Consider the following 18,407-nt stretch of genomic DNA (forward strand, 5'->3'; position numbering starts at 1 on the left):
TACCTAAAACGGCTCATTCTAACACGCCCCCACATGTCTACCTCACTATGTGGGAAGGTTTGCATAACGCTGCCCAAAGGTTCACGCAAAGAAAGAAGGCGTAACTTTATTGTTGCTGTCACCGCCGCTGCCATGTTGTGAAGACCTGTGTGTTTCGTTGCGAAAGCGAAAATACTTTGTTTGGCCTTCCAAAAGAGTACACGACTAGAAATCAGTGGTTAAGTTGTATTTACAACACTGTTCCAGAACAGTTCAACCCAAATATTCAGATGTGTGCAGCGCATTTTATGGAGGACTGTTTCTTGATCCTGGTAGAGTAGACTACAATGCCGGCTGTTCTGACTCACAGCCTGTAAGTATGTTTTCATATTTAAAGTATTTGCCACTGACGTTCAAACACGAGTTTTGAGCAGTGTAGAGTAGCGATTGTTGTTTGTCATTTCTCCGATCACAAATGCAGGCATGGTTTTATGTTTATGCGGCGCGATGCAACGCAACTCGTAAAAAGACAGTACAAGTCATTATAATCCGTAATTATGTCCCCACTAGTTGCTACAAATGCCTCGTTTGTAATGGATTTTATTGGGTTTTGTCTCGTCGCTCCGGGACACACCATCACAGTATGGTAAGGGGTGTAACATTTCTGTCACATGCTTGAGGAATTCGGCCAATCACAACGCACTAGTTAGCTGGCCAATCAGAGCACACCTCACTTTACAGACCGATGAGTTTTGTAAAAATCGACGCGTTTCAGAAAGGCGGGGCATAGAAGAGAAACAATAATGTACAATATGTGGAAAATAATGTGTTTTTTTAACCTTAAACCGCATAAACATTTCATTACACCAAATAATGTTCTTTTTAGCAACATCATATGACCCCTTTAATCTATACTGGCAAAGCCAATACTGGTACCCATTAGTGAACAGAGCTGACAGGCTGTGGATATTTCAGATCTGTGCAGCTCTGGTAGAATCACATGGAACAGAGAATGAGTTGTCCATGATGATAAAAAGAGATGCTAGATAATGTAACCGGCGCTTCACCAGACCGGGCAGAGTCTTCGAACATGCCAAGCTGCCCACACACATCCAAACATGCAACACTCTCCAAGCTCACAGAGGGAAGCCGTGGAATTTGCTAGTTTACGAACTGCAGAACAAAATTTGCTTCTTTTGTTTAGCTGGCACACACTGCATGGCAACAGACGTGGCTGTTGTTCCCAGTAGCATTCACTCCATCTGTGTGCGAACATTGAACTCTCAGTCTATGATTCACAATCGATCAAAAACATTACCTGAAGCAACTTTTTGGCACATTCGGCATGGTTGTTTTTGGCAGCAAGGTGCAAAGCAGTAAACCCTGATATGAAGAGGAGAAAACAACACTTGTTATTTACATTTTATTCATGATGTGTTACTGATGTAACATAAAAATAATGCAAAAAAAAACGTTAATCTAGTTGTAACCAACCTGAAGCGTCCTGCAGAGAAACATCAGCCCCGTGAGCCAGGATGACAGCAAGGCACTCAGCTTGACCTCGTGTGGCTGCTACATGCAGACTGAGAAAGAAGGAAAGGGGGGGGGCTTGAACACTTAATTTTAGTTGCACATTAGCCATGTCTCTCACATTTGGTCAGTTTTTACTAGGGGTGCGCCGATTCGATATTCAGTATCGGTATTGCTCCGATACTGGCATTTTCTGCTGGATAGGGGTATCGGTCAGATGAGAACGATCCAAATCCGAGATTCTGCGTATACTATCGTGTTATTGTTAAGCCCCACGAAAGCCACAAAAACATCATAAAGCACCATAAAGTTTTCATGCACTATATTCCAAGTGTTCTGAAGCTGTTCCACAGTTTAATGTGAGGTACAGATGAATATTTAAGTCAAGTTGACACAAAATCTTCTCCCTGCTGCGGCTGTCTACAGACAAGACAATGAAGCTCACTCCAAGCTGATTTAATGTTCCTAATATTATACTTGATCTGTAAATAAAGATAAATGGTTTTGCATAAAAGGCTTTTATCTTGCTGGAGTTTCGTTTTGTTTCTAAATCGTGTTCATTTCTACCGTGTTAGAGATCATAACACTGGAGTAGAGAGCACTATGAATTGTTCTTCACGAGCACAAAACCTTAGATTTAAAACTGTTAAAAGAATAGGCTAAATAAACTATCGGCGATATATTTAATACACTATGCATCAATGTCTCTTCCCTTTTTGCTTTGAACTTTTCTATGCAGAGCGCTGTGCCTGCGTGCTGTGATTCCGTGTTGCTTCAAGCGCATCATTCTGCGCACGGGATGTGCATAATCGCTTTGTGCCGCTCTGTATTGGAGGCTTTCTTATCATAATACTTTTGCACAATGACAGATTATTAGTTAATTATTAATGACAGATTATTAGTTAATTATTAATAGCCTTTCTTGTTCGTCTTATCTATCATATGTTGCTGCCTCATTACTGTGCTATACATTTAAAAGAAATGTCTTTTCATTTTATAGTAGGCCCTTTATATTTATATATAAATATATTACTTTTTTTATGAATGTATTTTACAACCATACAAAGAGTGTAACATTTTACCAGATTTAGTCCAACACATTTTTTTCAATAAAAGTTTCGATTTTATAAAATTATTGTGCACTCATGATTTTTCTAGAGTAACTTTTGCTACTGAAATATCCACTAACCTAGTTTATAGTTGTATTTTTGTCATAGATTATGATTATATATTTAGTCATTTGTTGTTTTTCTTTACAATGAAGTTGTCTATATGTGACCTAGTTTATAATAGTGTTTTTGTCATAGATTATTATTATATTTTTTTTTTCCTTTTGTTATTTTTTCTTTATAAGAAAGTTGTCTATATTTAGTAGATTGTGTGTAACACAAAAGAGTGATGATCAGTTCAACACATATTGAGGTATAGAAATTCTACACTGATTTAAAAAAAAAAAACTGCACTGGTATCGGACTGATATCGTTATCGGGCGATACTCAGAATTTTTGGGATCGGTTTGGGATCGGTTCTGAAAAAGTGGTATCGTGCCATCCCTAGTTTTTACACCATGTACAACTTGTCTGTAAACTACATGCAGTAAATAGAGGGCTCTTTGATTTCAGAGGTAGGTCAAAGACATGCTCAACATATATGCTTGTCCTAAGGCAATTGTAAAGCATTCTAGTGTGAATGAGCGACATTAGATCAATCCTTTTCATTCTGTGTAGCAAGTCAAGCACAAAGCAGCCATTAACAGTGTCAATTTTAAAAAGTTAGTAAGTCAATTTTATGCATCCTTGCTCAAGAAAAGAACATTTCTTTCAGAAAATAGACCCAAACATTTGACCGATAATGTACAGCATGCACATATTAGCACACATTTTGGAGGTGTTATTTGCATCTTGGTGTTTCCATCCAATTTTAACCAAAATTAAATAAAAAATAAAATTAGTAATAACATCCCAAAATTCACATTAAAAGACATTGTTGGAAACCTAGCTGAGGAGGAATAAATATTCATGTGTGCGTGAACTACTCCTTTAAATCCTTCATTAGTCATGAAATCTCTGACCTGAGGGCACAGAAAACTGGAAAAGTGAAAACTTTCCTTGTGATTAAAAAGTTCAGTGTTCTCTATCGCTTAATAAATAGCTTCCACTGAATCATGTTGGTTTGATATCTACCATCTCTTCATTAATTGGCTCTTTGGAGGACAAACTTGAGAAAACACTAATTAATCTACAAGAAATTGATTACAATCTATCTGGAAGATAAGGATCAAGATGCACTGGGATCTCTCTTTTGGGCAGGAATAAAGCTAAGAGCTAAAGCTACACAAGATGTCCTGATAATGACCTTGGTAATTATGTCACTCACGGCAGTTACATGGGTCTGACCTTTAAATGAACAAACCAAGAACTTAAAATATTCAAATATGGCAATTTAAGAATAATATACATCACTCTAATTCTATTAAAGGTCAGTCCAGGAAAAACTACACTGTTTTTGGAAGAATTAAACATTTTGTATCATTGGTGCTTTTAAATTGGTCTGAAACACAACATATAAAGGGACAGTTCACACAAAAATGAAAATTGTCATTATTTTCTTTTTTAATTATGCAGACGAAAGAAAGCCATCACCGTATGGCAATTCTTCTGTGGAACACAAAAGATGATATTTTGAAGAAAGTTGGCAACCAAACATTTTTGGTTACCACTGACTTGTATTGTATGGGAAAAGGATATTTCTCAAAATCTCTTCTTTTATGTTCCACAGAAGGTCATACAGATTTAAAATAATATGTGGGTGAAAAAATGATGACAAAATTTCAATTTTTGAGTGAACTTTTAAAAAATAAAAACTTTCTTTTAAAGAGTAAAGTTTTAAAATGATGAATCCTAATCACTGGCATCCTTATATTTAATTAAATGTTCAAGTCACTGCATTCTCGACAAGGTAGAGAGGAGATTTGGTTTCTTTTAACCCTGAAAAGTAGTGGTAACACTTTTGCTGCAGCATTTGTCTCGTGGTTTTGTAATAAATATGATCAAGAACTCTCTCACAGTCATTTTCAAGGTAAATAGCATATGATTACCAAATCGCACAGGGTCTTGTGTCCGACTCTTCATTATCAGGAAATTATATCTCCATGGCGACTGTGACGGTTTGGAAATAAAGCAAGTCTCTGTGTTCTGCAAGTGCCTCTCTGGCTCATGAACCCTCTGGAGCACAAGCAAGCACTCAAACACAATGAACTCCTCGAACGGGCAGATAAGGATTTATTGTGAGCCTATGAGAGCGCTTCGACTCGAGCCATCATAACGCAGGACACTGGAGACTCATTCAGGTCAGCAGTGTCTGAGTTCATTACTTACAGAGTGAAGAGAGCAAGATCTTTTCTCTGCATTCACTGTAGCTCATTCACCTCTGCTGTGCTGTACGTAGGAATGTTGCTAATTCTTTCTTTATAACTGATGTTTTAAAGACATGTTAATAATTACATTTTATTCCATCTAACATGAGAGTTTTCTTCTCATGCATTAGGCTACATCAGACAGTCTTATAAACTAGGAAACTCGCACTAATATTGTGGTCAAAATCCCTGTGCACATTTTCATCACAATATAATTCTATACATCTGAGCATTTTTGTTGTGAATTTATATTTAAGCCTCCAGTCTCTATATTTATGAAGTCACTCAGATCACTCTATCAATGCCCTAGCAACCAGATAGTAACGGACAGTACTGAGCTCTGCATCAGAAAACTAAAACTTAAAATAAACAAAAAAAAAAAAAAATCTAAGTTTTGCATTAGGAATATTTAATGTTGAACTTACGATGTCAGGCTCTAAAAATGTGAAGAACAAATTCCTTTGTGGTGGATTTAAATTTCCTGTTATTTTCACAAACACAATAAATCTGTCCACATCATCTCAAAACATGTATATTTTTCCCCAAAAATGTAGACACAAGCATGTAATTACTCGGGTTGAGACTCCCAATAAAAAAAATTTAAAAATCCTATTAATCTCTGCCAAAACAAAGAAACAAAGCTTTCAAACTTCTTTAACTAGTCTAACATATATTTAAGTGTCCTTTCTATGACTTCCAAGCAAAACGACACAAAGTTGCTAAACAAAAAAATCAGAAAAGCTAAGCTCTGATTTCATTTTTACAGGATTTCAAGTGTTTAAGTCATTGTTGGTTCAAATGTGTGTCGCATGATTTTAAACCTGGATGAGTTGCATAAACAAATCGAGCATTCACTTCTGAACATCTGTGTGCCTGTTACGGTAAATAAGGGAAAATTGGGGTTTAAATTATAATTTCTACAGCTAAATAAACACTCTAATGAATGGATGCAAAAAAAGCTAAAGATTTGCATCTCTCCCTCAGCTGGAGTGTAAACAACAAACATACAAATTCATTTTTATGCACTTCTCAAGTGGACTGCAGAAGAAATAGTCTAGAAATACTCTCGAAACACTGCTGAAGTCACAATTAGAGCAGTCAATGTCTAAATCGAATGAGAGCAATATCAGTTCCAGTACTCACGCAGACTTGCCCTCACTGTCGAGCTTGGTGGGACAGGTTCCTTTCTTCGACAGGAGGGATGTGACTTTATCTGCTTCTCCATGCTCTACTGCACTGAGTAGACGCTCATCATTCTTGTTCCATTCATGGGCCTAGAGAAAAAAAAGGAAGAAAAGGAAAAACATTTAAAACATGCACACAGCTCATAGATGAAGGACTGCAAAATCAGCTTTTGACAATATATGATTTGAATTTCACAAGTAACAAAGCACAAAGCTTACTGCAATTATTGAATGAGAGAGGCATATTCAGGGCTCGCAAAATTTAAAAATAACTGGTAGCCCTTCGGGCAGACATTCTTCAGATTTTGGTAGCCCAAAATGAATTTAAGTAGCCCGAAAAAAAAAAAAAAGACATCGTCTGAACTTCACTGCGGACAAATCAGCATGATTAAAAACTTAAGCGATCGCTTTTTTCTTCAAATAACAAGTCAAGAGAGTAGGGGTGCAATGGATCACAAAACCCATGGCTCGGATCATATTGCATTAACATATCAGATTTTGAGCAACAGATCGGCTCATTTTGCAGATGAGCAAAAAAATATGGTTCTTTATTATTTAAATAACAAAATACTTCTTTGATACCACAGCAAAAACTAGCAGCATATAGGTATGTAACGATTCACTCAACTCACGATGCGTTCACGATACTGATTTCACAATACAATTTTCTCACAATTTTTCTTTTTAACAAAATGAGATTTAAGACAAATTATAAATGAAAAGGTGTCCTTTTATTATTTCTCCAACAAAATGCTGCACATTTCTTTGTGAAATTGAAATATGTCAAATAATAAAACTAACTTTAAATTTTTAAACAAATCCAAAATCAAATAATTAAATCATACAAATAAAACAAATATCTTCATATAAACAAACTAAGGCTTTGGCTGTGCTTTTTCCATTTAAAATCAGAGGCAACCACTGCATTTTAATCATGATCCAAACAAAGATGCTAAATGCATGTTATTTAGATTGCATTTAGATTGTATAATTTCGAAATTTGAAGCAAAAACAGAATGGTCTCTGTGAATGAGATGCAAATGTCACTCTCTGACAGCAGGTGGCGCTTATGGAACAGCAGTTATTTATAGGCTGCTGCCCCTTTAAGACCGAATGCACGGATCCAATATAATGATGCACTTTGAGATTTCCTTCACCACGGTTTACGTTCACTTAAGACATAACCGACTGTGTTTACGAGAATACTTGCCGAGACAGTTATTTTGAGATAATTTTGTGTGTGTGTGTTCATTCAGATGCAAGGATTTGCGAAAGAGGAATCAATTCTGTGTACGCGCATTGTCTGAAACGCGGCTCTCTGTGCGCGCTTTGAATGAGTGCGCGCCTCCGAATGCACGTGAATGGTTTAAAACACTTGAATGTTTAAATCGGCAAGACTTAGAAACACGTGCAAACTATCAACTATGATCCGTTTTACCCCTACAAGCTAGTGAACAATGCAAATCAAGGAAGGAATTTTATATCACTGTTCAAGATAGCCTGTCGGGCAGGGCGGTGATACATTTTGGTAGCCCGACTGGAAAACATAATAGCCCCGGGATGTCGGGCTAGCGATTTTGCAAGTCCTGAAATTACAAATAATGTTTAGTGAAGTTTAGTTCAGAAAACATCATAGACTAAAAGACCAATCTTGAGATTGAAGATTCAATATTTTTTTTTCATCAAAAAGATAAGATTGTAAACCCAGTTATAATAATTTGTAATAAAAAAAAAATTCAATGTAAAAACTAGCAAAAAAAGAACAATTTTCACTGGTGGCCTCAGACTTTTGGGCCACACTGTGTATAGCCTATATGATAAAGACTTGAACGACTGCAGAAACAAGGGACTTGTGCGGTTTTGTAAGTGTTCCCATAAAGTGATTTCTTCAGCCCAGAAACAAGGGTTATGGGAGCTGTTCAAACACCATTTCATTTTCCTCTTTAATAGATGGAGCAAATCTGGTCTTAGTTAAAAAAAATGTCTGTGAACTGGAAATAACTTTGTCAGTGTTATAAAAGAGCAAATATTTCAAGTTCATGATTGATATTGGCAAACAGTTTTTCCTCTCTTTAGCAGACCCTAATGGAAATCAACCAGCTTTTCCCATTTGTCTTCACCCATGACCTTTGAAAAATGTATACTTATGAGTCAAACTAAAAGAACATGAGTTACTTGCCTTTGGACAAATGAGAGAGCATGTTGAAAGAGCTTACACGCTAAAAGAGAGGTTGAGGAGAGAAAGATGAAAGAGCTCAGATCAATCAGAGAAGCCGCTCTTAGTATGACTAAAAGAGGAATAAAATATACGCCTCCTCCAAACTTCCAGCATGAAAGAATGATGCAATGACACCAAAAGCCATGGGATCAGCCTTTGCATCTCAAGCTATATGATTCAAATAAGGGTTGGCAATAGGGCTGTGCGATTAATCGAAATCGAATCGAAATCGCGATTTGAGACGTTGCGATTTCCTAATCGCAAAGCCTATTGTATTGGTTTTAATGTAAACTATAATGGTGTCTATTTGGTGGATTCTATTGGTGGGATGTAATCTGGCAGATGGCAACCAATAGAACAACAGTAATTCCTATTAGAATAATGCCCAAAACAAAAAGGAATTTTGTAATGGTTTAATGGAAACTATAAGAATTTCTGTGATGGTTTCTATTGTTTTTTTCAGCAGGGTAATGATACCCATACTGTGCTGCACATTATTGACAATATTGAGCTGAAGCTTGACTTTGCAAATTTAAAATCGCAAATCAAATCGCAATCACAATATCTGTCAAAAAAATCCCAATTTGATATTTTCCCCCAAATCGCACAGCCCTAGTTGGCAATGCATTAAATCTAACAAGAAAGATACACTGGCAATTATTTACAGGGGGCGCTAAAGTCTGTACATATTGCTGCCTGCTTGAGCTGTAAGTTAACAACCTACCAGTCACAATTACTCATACTGTATCATTGCATTGTGGTATTGCATAACAGCCCTTTGTAAATGTGAAGACTGACTGCTATTGACACTTGTGAATCCATACAAACCAACAATTTCCATCAAAATCAGTGAGGTCAAAAAGAAAAACAATCATATGAAACAACGGATGACGTCACCTGAATAAAATTTCACCTAGAATTTACAGGCATCAAAAGGAATGAAACGCCTGTGGCATGAATCACATTATTTCCTTCCAGTTCTTCTGAAACCTCTCAGGCACCACAGGAACGGATGAAACTGTTTCCTAACAAGGGCTTATTCACAGCTGAGATTCAAATGCAGACAAACCTAGTCTTTGTAGCTGTGCACAACAGTGAAACAATGCCTAATGCTGAACGTATTAATCAGAGCAACTGTTTGAGGATAACCCTTTTGAAGTTATCAATGCAGGAAATCATTTGGAGAAGTCCACAGATACTAAAAACTTGAAGAGTTCTGAATGAACCGGAATGCAATTGCTCTAAATGTAGTATAGGCAGTAAGCTGAAAGCAGACAGCAGAGGTCAGACGGTGAAATGCAGAGGCCACTGCTTAAATCTGTCACTATTTTTAAAATGCAGTGTAACATTACACGATCCACAGTTAACCCAGCACTATTTTTGGGAGCGTTTTTTTGGGACTTTGGCCTACTATCTGCAATCAGCTGATGCTATTTAAAATCAACTCATGAAACAAAATAAAGAACATTTATAAAAGAAACAGATGACATTTGTAAAGAAACAGTCTGAATTAGCCTCCTGGTATTCCCAGGGCGCTCAAACATCATTAGCAGTGTACTTCAGAACACACTGACTGATACTACATTTCAAAACAGGCATGCTGAGAAAATCAATATGGGTCTATAATATTCCCTCTCATGTTGGAGAAAAAACAGCATCATACGTACATTTTGTTCTGAGATACTTGTTTATTTTGTTTTTTAGTTTTTTTCTTCCTAGTAAGAACAGAAATTCCAGTTGAAAAGAATGTATACAGCAAAAAAGAGAATAACAAACCGTTTTTGACAATGGTAATGAAATTTATGAACAGTTGAAACTCCCTGAAAAGTTTGTATGACACATATTATTACCACATCCAAGCTGAATTTTGGAATATTGGGTTACTAATACTCAATGACATGTCAGAGTGTTTTCACAATAAAAATCTAGTTTAAAATGTGTTTCATCCTTAGAAATATACTCTTTGTATTCATGTTAGGTTAAAAAAAACTGTCCTTTTCAAAAGACTTTTGCCTCAATAAACTCCTAATTTGCTTTTTAAATTTGTAAATGCTAATTTTAAAGTTTGAGTTTTCTATTTTAATAACTTAAAATGGAATTAATTCCTGTGATGGCAAAGCTGCATTTTCAGCAGCCATTACTTTAGTCTTCAGTGTCACATGATCCTTCAGAACTCAATCTAATATGCTGATTTGGTGTTTAAGAAACATTTCTTATAATTATTATTATTATTATTATTATCAGCATTTATATGAAAAAGTAAAGACTTTCATATTGTTACAAAAAAAATCTGTCACTTTTGATTGGAAAGAATTTAACATGATTTGCATTTTTTATATATTTTTAAATAAATTATAGATAGGACAAAAATATTAACATCAAGTAGGGCTGCGTAATGATGACAAAAATCATAATTGTTTATTATTCCCTTGAAATTGTAATTGCGATCACAATTTACACTGAATGATGTTTACCAGTTTGAACCAACTGCATGCCATATTTTTATATGAAAATAAACAAGCTGAAAACACTAACTGAAAAACTTTTATTGCTTTTCTATAGTATTAAGCCTCAAATGTCAACTAGACGTTGGATTGGTTACTTCTTTAAATAAAGTAAAAATATGCATGCAATATCTGAAAAAAAAAAAAAAAACAGCTTCTGGAAAGGCAGAGGAATGGTGCACAAATAAAAAAAAATTTAATGCTTGAACAGTAGTGCTGTGTTCAAAATATCGATACGACGATGTATCATCACAGAGATTTGACGATACGAGTATCGATATAGCTGGCCCTGTATCGATATTGTGGCACGTGTGCAACAGTGGACCGCACTTAATTTGTTTAAAATTTTACAACGTTTAAAATTGAGTAGAAAAGTGCGAGGTTTCTAAACAGCGGTTAGCTTGCAGTTTTGCGATCTCCATGGCACTATAGTGTTTAATAAACAGCTGTTTTATTAAATTCTGCTGAGGTGAAATTCAGTGCAGTCATGTATCGTGATATGTATCGTATCGTGGCCTCTGTATCATGATACGTATCATATCGTGACTTTGCTGGTGATACACAGCCCTATTGAAGAGGATGCATAGCATTTAAAGGGGTCATATGATGCGATTTCAATTTTTCCTTTCTCTTTGGAGTGTTACAAGCTCTTGGTGCATAAAGAAGATCTGTAAAGTTGCAAAGACTAAAGTCTCAAATCCAAAGAGATATTCTTTATAAAAGTTAAGACTTGTCCACGCCCTCCTAAAACGCCTCGTTTAAACACACCCCCACATGTCTACGTCACAGTGTGACAAGATTTGCATAACACCACCCAAATGTTCACGCAAAGAAAGAAGGCGTAACTTCTATTCTTGCTGTAGTATTGTTGTTGCCGCCGCCGCCATGTTGTGAAGGCACTGTGTGTTTTGTTGTGAAAGCGAAACTACTTTGTTTGGCCTTCCAAAAGAGGACGATATCTGCTTCGTCATGCCTAGAGCTGATCCGTGCTGGTCGCTGAGGGAATACATCAACTTCGCACTGTGGATCGCTGGATCGGCTTTCTCCGTGGATGAAGCGGAGTCCAGCCCGGGGTCGTCACATGTGGTTGCCGCAAGCCTGCCGGCCAATCCTTCGTCAAATCCGCCGGCCGCGCCGTTCTCAAGCCCGCCCGCCGCCGCTCACTCTAGCCGCTGGCCTCCGCTCACTCTAGGCCGCAGTGTGTGACGCTGTGTGACGCATTTTATGGAGGACTGTTTCCTGAACCTGCAGACTAGCCTACAATGGGTCTGTGCTCAAAGGCTGTTCTATAAAGTGGGGCAGTTCCAACTTTGCAAGGACAGTCTGGCGCTTCTGACTCACAGCCTGTAAGTACATTTTTATATTTAAAGAATTTGCCACTGATGATTCAAACGCGAGTAGCGCTTGTTGTTTGTCGTTGATAGCTGGCCAATCAGCGTACACCTCGCCTTTCAGAATGATGAGCTTTGTAAAAATCGACGCGTTTCAGAAAGGCGGGGCATAGAGGCGCAACAATAATGTACATTATGTGGAAAATAATGTGTTTTTTCAACCTAAAACCGCATAAACACATTGCATTACACCAAATACACAATATAACGTTCTTTTTAGCAACGTCATATGACCCCTTTAAAATAAAAATACGAGCAGGGATATAAGATGACATGACTGGCATTATACTGGTATTGCAAAGGACTGCACAGAACAAACATCACTGTCAGTCTATTGCCAAAACTGATATGATAATAAGCTTTTAATCCACTGTTAAGTGGGAATGAAAGAACAAACACAAGACTCTTTAGCAATAAAAAGATGTGAAAATCTACATAAACCTCCAAAAGAATCTTTAAACAACTAGCAACAGCCTGGAGATCTCTTTTTTTGTCATGGTGGGCCTTTGCAAAAACAGGAAACACTTAACATTATCTCAAAAGGGCCTGTTGGACTAAATAACCAGGGACATATGGCACAAAAATAACCTCCACCCATCGCTCAGTGTAAGCATTTAACTTTTATCTGATAAAGGTCCTCTTCAGCCATGCAATATTTAGAGCCAGAGGCAAGACAAGTGGTTTAGATCAAACGGTTTTCAAGTTGAATTTGTGTTATCTGCTCATAAACATATGCAGTTAACGAAGTAGGGAAGAACATGGCAATTTCATTATTTAGACGTTAAGAATAAATAAACATTAGGCATATTTCTCTAGCACATTGTATAATCTCTCTGTCTTTGAGTGCTCATACACTGATATTAGGGATGCATCGATACCGATACTGGTATCGGTATCGGGCCCGATACTGCGCTCCTGTACTCGTAAAAATGCCCCGATACCAAAAGCCGATACCAAACAGCGTGTGAATAGAGCTGTGTCCAGAAAAACAAACACTGAAAACAGAACATCAGATAGTAGAATGGAGTTATTAGAGATTAAGGATGTCTATGAAGTACATGTAAGTAATTAATATAATGTTAAATATTCAATATTCACGCCTCTATAGCGGATGTGCCTGAGCTGATAAGAAGAGTGCGCTGAGTGGATTAAGCGTGCGGCTGCAAAGATGCGCGAGCTTGTCGAGTGAATATCTCACAGACATCACTGGAAAGTTTGTAGTTCGGTCGGATATGTCAAAAGCAAGTAAGTAAAACAATGCACAAGTTACTAAAGTTATTTGATGGTAAGGAGAGCGAGAGAGAGAGAGAGAGAGAGAGACAGAGACAGAGAGTCAGAGTATAACAAGATGTATAACGAGTGGTTCCCTGCATTATTTTTGGAAAACGTTTTGTGATTACAGTATTGAGCTGCTGCAATGGAGCAGCTCTAATGTGCCATTAAAATGAACAGTGAAAGTAACAAAAGCTTATACAATACATTTTAACAGGTATAATTAAGTGTGGAAATAAAAGGTAATATCTGTTTGCTAAATGAAGCCAACTAACATGATTCATATTATTATTATTACTATTATTTTCTTTCTGTACCCAATATTTAAAAAAAAAATTACAAATGCTGTGAAAATACAGGTATCGGTATCGGCGAGTACCAAAAATGAAAGTATCAGTATCGGACTCGTTCTGAAAAAAGTGGTATTGGTGCATCCCTAACTGATATACCTCCCACCAGTAAAATAAATGGTAGATAATTTTACTTCCTTGCCCACCGGAAAAACAATATAGGTGTGTTACCAAGTTGTGACCCTTGTACTTGACATGTCATGCTGAATATTTTCAGTTCGCTAGGCCCTAATGCTAAATCAAACATGAGACTTTTCTTTGATTCATGCAAAAGAACGTAACAATGGATTCATACTGCCTGTACCTGTACATAAGCCAAATGGATCAAATTGTCATGTATCACATCAGGCCATGTGAACCAGCCGTTGGCTTTCAAACTAATGGCTTCTCAAATTTGAAAGCAGCAGCCGAGCACCTTGAGAACAGGCTAGACTATGACCTCTTATCACACGTGTCTCTGTTCAAGCCTGGCACTAGCCGTGTTCTCTGTTTGAACGATTATACTCACACTGCTAACATTTGGACCATTTCTCTTTCTTGGATTCCCAAGATGATAAGCTCAGGCCAGCATGGTGAATGCTCGGAAAAGCACATTTCGGTGCGAGAATGTTTGTCTCAGAATCACTCTTTCATATTATTATTATTATTATTACATTATGGATAATCACATGACACAAAAAAAGCTTCAATGTCCACATACGCTTGAAGTAATAAGATAAAAAGTTGCATGAAGGAAATATGGCAATTTTCCATCGCTCTGCTCTTTGATGCTGTTTATTGTACTTTGTTGAACTTTTGCACTTATCCTAGGCTTTCACACTTATGCCCAGATACCAAAAAGGTCTATGGGTGCACAACTCAATACCATTCAAAAGTTTGGGGTCAGTACAAAAAGTTTTTTAAGAAAGTCTCTTATGCTCACCAAGGCTGCATTTATTTGATCAAAAATGCAGTAAACACTGTAATATTAGAATTTAAAATAACTGTTTTCTATTTTAATATATTTTAAAATGTAATTTATCCCTGTGATGGCAAAGCTGAATTTTCAGCAGCCATTAATTTAGTCTTCAGTGTCACATAAACTTTCAGATATCTGTAAGAAAAAGTGATGAGGACGTTGAAGATCTCGAAGATGTTTATTGCAGCATTGCAGTGACAAAGTACATGTAGTACCTTTGGGTTCAACGGAGTCAGAATGAACTCCGAACATCCTAAGCTCAAACCTTTTATACACTTACAGTTTACTACCCTTAATGTTGATGAAGTTGCTCCTGTTGTAACAGCTGTGGTCTGTATGTTAATTAAGTTCTGACACCCCTTTGTCTGAAGTGGTTCTCGGTGTCCCACACCCTCTCCCATTCTACAATTAGTCACCATTTGCTCAGGATGTGATCATCCCAAATGGTCTAGAAACAACATAACTGTTGACTTTCTTCTTCTCTATAATAATTAAGCCATTTTGGGAAATGAGCATGATCAAACATATATTGTGGAGTGGAATCTGGGTCGGGGCAGACTACAGATTCTTACATATCATTCTAATACACTGATTTGGTGCTCAAGAAACTTCTCTATTATTATCAATGTTGAAAACATTTGTGCTGCTAAATATTTTTGAGGAAACCATGATGCATTTTTTGAGATTCTTTTATGAATAGAAAGTTCCAAAGAACAAAGAAATGTGACCCCAAACTTTTGAATGGTATTGGATACTGATATCATATTGGTTATCAAAGGATATTTTAATGATTAAGCCACTTAAGTTAATCAATAAAACACTTGATTTATTAACAATAAAAACAATCTTCAGCAAATCTCAAAATGACCATCTGTTTTTCCATTATCTGTTCATCATCTGTTCATTATAATGCTGCTAGTGATGCACGATATTATAGGACTGATATCGGAATCGGCCGATAATGGCTTTAAATGTACATATCGGCACTGGCTCGGTATGAAAAAAAAAAATGCCGATATGTCTTGACGATAAGAGGAATACGTTAACTCACATGTGCTCAGGGTGTGCTAGCAATTAGATTAGTGGTCGACTGATATATCGCCAAGGCCGATATATCGGCCGATATTTGGCATTTTTCAAATATCAGCATCTCTGATTTAAACTTCAGTAGCAATTCAGTTTTAATGAATCAAAACATTAATTCAACAAATTATCTGATTATCAGTGACCTTGTGCAGCATTTGTCATGAATAAAAAAGCTTTAGTAAAAACATAAACCAAATACGCATTTTATATAATTTAAACAAATCTTTGAATGAATAATGAACATATAATTTCACAAACCTTGCAAACTTAGTCGAATCCAGCTGTGAGATCGTGTGAAGTGTGCATTTGTATCCTGCATGATCGCGTGTTCTCTGTGTGACGATCGGTCCGTGTGAATTGAATGCTGACAGGAGGAGAGTTCAGCTTCACTGAAGACACGCGATCGTAAACTCGTGATTTCAAATTATGCTGCGCTTTATGCATTTGCCCACTGTCATATTCATCATGTAATTTTTACTGTGTGCTGTATGTAAAATGAGTGTTATCTTGGCTTTATTTGAAAAAATTATTCCCAATGCACACAAACTTCCCAGAATACTGAGTGCCCTGTTGCTTACAATGTTTACTTCCTTTTTAATTATATTTTTATTAAATATTTATTTATTTGTGAAAAATACTTTGTCATCTAAAGTATAAGTATGTTTATTTTACACATTTATTTTTTTAATCCATTTTCAAATGATTTTAATTTTATTGAATATTAATTAAAATAAATAAAATTATACCGGCTTTATATCGGCCACCCTGCTTTCCAAGATATCGGCATCAGCTGTTAAAAAACACATATCGGTCGACCACTAGATGAGATCACATCAGAAGTAGTGGTCGACCGATATTGTTTTTTTGACAGCCGATGCAGATATCTTGGAAAGCAGGGTGGCCGGTGGCCGATATAATTGTATTTATTTTATTTAATATTTAAGAAATTTGAAATAATTTGAAAATGGATTAAAAAAATAAATGTGTAAAATAAACATGCTTGTACTTTAAATGACAAAGTATTTTTCACTAACACTCATTTTACATGCAGCACACAGTGAAAATGACATGAATATGATATTGGGCAAAAGCATGAAGCGCAGCATAATTTGAAATCACTAGTTTAAAGTTTATCGATCGCACATCTCAATGAAGCTGAACTCTCCTCCTGTCCGCATTCAATTCGCACGGATCGACCATCATGCAGAGTACACGCGATCATGCAGGATACAAATGCACACTTCATAAAATCTCACAGCTGGATTCGACTAAGTTTGCAAGGTTTTTGAAATTAGATGTTCATTAGTCATTCAAAGATTTGTTTAAATTATATAAATGCATATTTGCTGAATGCTGATGGCAAACGAGAAAGTATTATGTTTGCCTTTCTATTACTAACAATATAAAAGCAATCGTTATGATACTTTTTTGTATACATTTTAATTCCTTTGTTTAACAGTTCTATCTGATTATTAGACAGACTTCTGTCCGTGGACAGAACTGTTAACGACGACAGCGAACAAGAGGTAGAATGTGAGCACCATAGATATATATACACATATCTATGGTGAGCACTGTGTGTTCAGGCGCTGCCGTTCTCAGCGCCGTCAAAATAAACTTCCGGTACGCCGTCAAAATAAACGTCCCGCCATGAACGCATCAGCCAAACAGAAAATCTTATTGGCTGATGCCGATATTTGAAAAATGCCAAATATCAGCCGATATATCGGCCTTGGCGATATATCGGTCGACAACTAATCAGAAGTGTGACTCATTCTGGAAGCAAAGTTTTGCCTGAATGGAAATTAGATTCACTGCTTTGGATCGCTGCATTTAAACTGAGAATTCACGTACAGAATGACACGTTCAGTGTATGATAAGAGTAAACCGTAATAGCACGTGCAGTGGCAGCAGCGACAGCTGTTCAAATGCCCGTTCGGTAAGGAGTTTTAATTCCATAGGGGGCGCTGTTGGCCTACTTTTAAAGGGAGCATATGATGCGATTTCAATTTTTCCTTTCTTTTTGAAGTGTTACAAGCTCTTGGTGCATAAAGAAGATCTGTAAAGTTGCAAAGACTAAAGTCTCAAATCCAAAGAGATATTCTTTATAAAAGTTAAGAGTCAACCACGCCTAACTAAAACGGCTCGTTCTAACATGCCCCCACGTCTACGTCACGATGTGGGTGTAGTGTAGCGCTTGTTGTTTGTCATTTCTCCGATCACAAATGCTGACATGGTTTTATGTTTACGCGGCGCGATGAAACGCAACGCGAAAAAAAGACAGTATAAGTCTTTATAATCTGTAATTATGTCCACACTGGATGCAACAAATGCCTAGTTTATAATGGGTTTTAATGTTTTTGTCTCATCGCTCCGGCCGGGACACGGCATCACAATATGATAAGGGGCGTAACATTTCCGTCACACGCTTGAGGTATTCGGCCAATCAAAATGCACTGGATAGCTGGCCAATCAGAGCACACCTCGCTTTTCAGACCGATGAGCTTTGTAAAAATTGAC

General features: G+C 36.8%; 1 protein-coding gene across 1 annotated transcript in view; it reads right to left on the reverse strand.

The window, feature by feature from the left end:
• Positions 1–18,407, reverse strand: part of LOC107703593 (ankycorbin-like) — a 56,465-nt gene that overhangs the window by 20,999 nt on the left and 17,059 nt on the right. The window contains exons 3-5 of the mRNA XM_016506280.1: positions 6,068–6,198; positions 1,474–1,562; positions 1,298–1,362 (exon numbers count right to left, since the gene is read on the reverse strand). Of these exons, the coding sequence (XP_016361766.1) occupies positions 1,298–1,362; positions 1,474–1,562; positions 6,068–6,198 (285 nt within the window). The remainder of the gene's footprint in view (positions 1–1,297; positions 1,363–1,473; positions 1,563–6,067; positions 6,199–18,407) is intronic.

The sequence above is a fragment of the Sinocyclocheilus anshuiensis genome, unplaced genomic scaffold (assembly GCF_001515605.1).
Source record: "Sinocyclocheilus anshuiensis isolate Anshui unplaced genomic scaffold, SAMN03320099.WGS_v1.1 scaffold330, whole genome shotgun sequence".
NCBI lineage: Eukaryota > Metazoa > Chordata > Actinopteri > Cypriniformes > Cyprinidae > Sinocyclocheilus > Sinocyclocheilus anshuiensis.